Source organism: Meleagris gallopavo, chromosome 3 (assembly GCF_000146605.3).
Source record: "Meleagris gallopavo isolate NT-WF06-2002-E0010 breed Aviagen turkey brand Nicholas breeding stock chromosome 3, Turkey_5.1, whole genome shotgun sequence".
In the NCBI taxonomy this organism is placed as follows: domain Eukaryota; kingdom Metazoa; phylum Chordata; class Aves; order Galliformes; family Phasianidae; genus Meleagris; species Meleagris gallopavo.
Genome location: NC_015013.2, coordinates 75,849,539 through 75,853,269, shown reverse-complemented (window position 1 = coordinate 75,853,269; position 3,731 = coordinate 75,849,539). Strand labels below are relative to the sequence as shown.

Here is a 3,731-nt window from a genome sequence, read left to right as displayed (position 1 = left end):
TTCTTCTTCTTCTTCTTCTTCTTCTTCTTCTTCTTCTTCTTCTTCTTCTTCTTCTTCTTCTTCTTCTTCTTCTTCTTCTTCTTCTTCTTCTTCTTCTTCTTCTTCTTTTTCCTTCCTTTTCCTTCCTTTTTCCTTCCTTTTTCCTTCTTCTTTCTGTTTTTTGCATAGAGACACTATTTCCTTCTCTCTTGGCAATGCAGAAAAACAGTTGTGATTAAAGAGAGAATTGAAACTTACAGGTTAGGGTCCTCCATCCTAGAAAAGCATTTCTACACAAAACACTCCTGTTTGCTTGTATAATGGACATAATGTTTCCTTAATTGTTATCCCAAGCAACAACTACAAGTGTTTGAAATGTGTTTGCCACCTGTAGTGTATTGAACTGTTGATCAGCATAGTGTGTTCAAACATTTTATCAACTAGCAAACATTAAGCTGTTGAATAAGTAACTGGCAACGCATGTGACAGAATCTGCTATTCATGCTTTGAATCAATATTTTGTTTTTGTTTTCAGATTAATCTTGGAAGCAATCAATATCTTTTCTCAGTTGTTGCGGATCCCAAAGAAATGCCTTGTTTCTGCCTGAGGCATGATGTTGATGCTCTTCTCTGGCAGCCCCACTCTGATCAGCCACAAAACATGTGGGAACACATTGCAACCTTTAATGCTTTAGGTAGGAAGCTGTCATATGGGTCATACTCTTCTGAGACATCCTGTTTGAATACTCAGTATAGCTTGTGTTGATATTTCACTTAATTAAATTTGAAGTAAAAGTTACTGTCATTCTGTCACGTAATAGAATGCTAGCTTAATTTTAGAAAGAGTAGAACATCAGAGGTGTTTGGGGAAAACGAGACTATTCAGACCATGTACAGGATGCAAGCACTGTACTGCACAGTAATAAAGGAGAGCTCCTTGGATAAATGATGTAGATTTAAGGATTTGTAAAAGCACGGTCAGCACCTTAGACACAGAAATAATCAGGGAAACAGCATCAGTTCATTTATGATACATCTAGTTTTGTATGTGCTTATGGTAAGTGGTCATTAGAATTTTCGCGTGTCATTGTCTTGGTTGATAAGTCTGAACAATTGAAAATGATTGTTTAGTGTTTATTCATTTACAAGAATTAAGAACATCAAATTATGTTGGTGCACAGCAGGTTCAAAGGAAACTAAAAGAACTATTTCACACAGGCATCTTTATGCTATGAAAGCTTCTGCCATAAAACTTTGTGGATGGGGAAATCATAAATTAAAAAAAATAAAATCAATCATGATAGGAAAGACCAATTGAGAGCATAACTGTGCCAGCTCTGGTTCAAGAAGCCCCTGAACTTTGAGATTACAGTGTTCCAGAAATACAGAAAAATGTGACTATGAAGAACCCTCAGTTACTGCTGTATCCTTGCACTCACGCTTAGGAATTTTGTTTTAGCCATTGTCGGAAGCAGAAATAATAAGCTCAAAAGCAGAAAATACAGAGTATATATAGATACAAGAGTAATAATTGCTGTATCAGAGAAAGCAAAATAGTCTAGCTGGCCCTGTGCTGTACCTATTAAGTAATGGAGATGATCAAATTTCATTTAAATTAATCCAGTGCAGAATTTGTCTGCTGTGACAATTACAGTTTTCATCTTCTCTAGGTGTGGTCTTGACCTATTCTTTTAATAATGTCATGAGTGTGCCAGTTAGTTCCCTCCATCCCCTGAATGCGTTTTTTTTTTTTTACCTCATCACTGTTAGCCTACATCTAAAACTAAAGGGAAGATAAGCTGTTTAATTGGATAATTTGATTTGTTCTGGGTTTTTGCAATGTGTTTTGTTTTATATATGAATGATTTTATGAAGTTGCATGTTATTTTCACTTAAGGCCATATTAAGCTCTAAATATTTTAGTTTTCTAACAGAAGAGATTGATTTCACTGTTTATTCTTTGTTTACTTGTTTCGAATTTCATTATACTGGAAAAAAATAGATGATAAGGACTAAGGTTTTAGGTTTTCTTGTGGTATTGCTTGTTTCAAGTTTCTATGCGGAATTTTAAGTAATGTTCTCACAATGTTTTTCTGTTGTTTTGAAAATAATTATATATTTGAGCTTTTTGTACCTATGGTGTTTTTTTTTAAAAAAAGTTTATTTACATCTTTATCCCTATTTACAGTCATTTTTCTGTATTATATTGAAGTTTACGAACTGGATTACTTTGTACTAACCTAGTTTGCCTCTTATATGCCAAAGATGATGTAAACTATCAGCTTGTTTATCTGCAACCAAGTTTTGAAGTGCTTTGCAAGAGCTAATACTGAAAATGAGTATTTTCTATGTTAAAATTCCAAAACCTACATTATGAATTGTAGTGGCCAAAACAACAATAGTAGTGCTCTTTTCTGTTCTATTTTTTTCGATTTTTGGAATTGATTTTTAATTAGCAATGCAAAGAAGATGAATGATTTTTTTTTTTACATTTTATTTTCTCAGTCCAAGTTTTGGACAGAAACTTAAGAAGGAATCAAAGGGAAACCTAAAGGATCAAGGACTTTTTTGCTCCAGATATCTGTTCTGTCAACTTTCTCTTGAAAAGGGAGTAAGGTTTGAATAGGCATTTGGCTATTACAAGTAAATTCTGATCATCTGTTACAGTTCGAAGGAGCAGTGCTTGGTCTTGCCCTTTGTTACTGCATTTTGTTGAAGGAGCCTCTCTATGGATCATTTTGAGCCTCTATATGGATCACTTTGAGACAGCTGACCCGTCTCAAGTTCTTGTGCACCCTAAACTGATTAGAAGTGTGGGGCAAAGAGTTGAAAAAAGGTTACAGTGCAAGCACTGCTTGGCTCTAGACAAACCACTTATGTGTTACTAATCCTGTTTTAGTCACAAATTCAAAATTTTCTTAGTAATTGCCTGTTATTTTTGAAGCTAGGCTTGATTTTGACAGATTTAAAGTATTAATAAGGCCAGTATATCACATTTCTCTTTCTGTCTATCTTTCTGGGCTGTGCAGGTTACGTTCAAGCATCAAAACAAGACAAGAAGTTCATGGCTTGTGCCCCAGACTACTCCTATGCTGCTCTTTGCGAGTGCTTGCGGCGAATTTTCATCTATCGCCAGCCAACTCCTCTGTCCACAGTTCTCTACAACAGGAAGGAAGGAAGACAAGTAGGACAGGTTGCTAAGCAGCTAGTAGCAACTCTGGAAGCCAACGATCCAATCTTAGGCTTTCAAGCTACAAATGAAAGATTATTTGTTCTCACAACAAAAACCTTGTTTTTGATAAAAGTGAATGCTGGAAATTAATTAGTATATTTTGCTGTAGTTCATGTTTATTTGTTAAAGAAATGGCCAGGTAAATAATCTGAGAAGTTCAGTACATTTTGCTGAAGTTTAAAAAAGAGGTGCTTTACAGGGGAAACAGATTTCTTTCATTAGAACTCACCTGTAAGTCAGTGAGAGTTTTTCAGCTTCACTGTTGCTAAGCTAAGCTTTTTTGGAGACAAATAGAAATGCCTTGCCTGCTAGCAGCTTTCTAGAGACTGCTGCTTGCATAAGTGAATAGATTTATGCATTTCTTTTTCCAGTAACCACTTGCTAGGCTTCTGAAATTTGAGAATTCACTTCTGATTTTAACTGATAGTTTTACCTCTGAAAAAAGTGAACAGATAAAGAAAATACCGACTCGTGTTACAAGCATATAGTGTGCAATGTAAGGAATTGTGTGTGATTTAAA

At 35.1% G+C, this 3,731-nt stretch overlaps 1 protein-coding gene across 1 annotated transcript; it reads left to right on the top strand.

The window, feature by feature from the left end:
* The first annotated feature begins 493 nt into the window (after positions 1–493).
* LOC100539654 (nudC domain-containing protein 1-like) lies at positions 494–3,731 on the top strand. Its single transcript, XM_003205233.4, has 2 exons — positions 494–674; positions 3,009–3,731. Exons 1-2 carry the CDS (start codon positions 569–571, stop codon positions 3,299–3,301), a joined length of 399 nt encoding a protein of 132 aa, XP_003205281.1. The 5' UTR covers positions 494–568; the 3' UTR covers positions 3,302–3,731.

Excerpts from the sequence above, each read along its gene's own strand:
- LOC100539654 (XM_003205233.4), top strand. The coding sequence starts at position 569 with ATGCCTTGTTTCTGCCTGAGGCATGATGTTGATGCTCTTCTCTGGCAG. Across the intron at positions 675-3,008 it reads TGCAACCTTTAATGCTTTAG|GTTACGTTCAAGCATCAAAA; the intron begins GTAGGAAGCTGT and ends TGGGCTGTGCAG.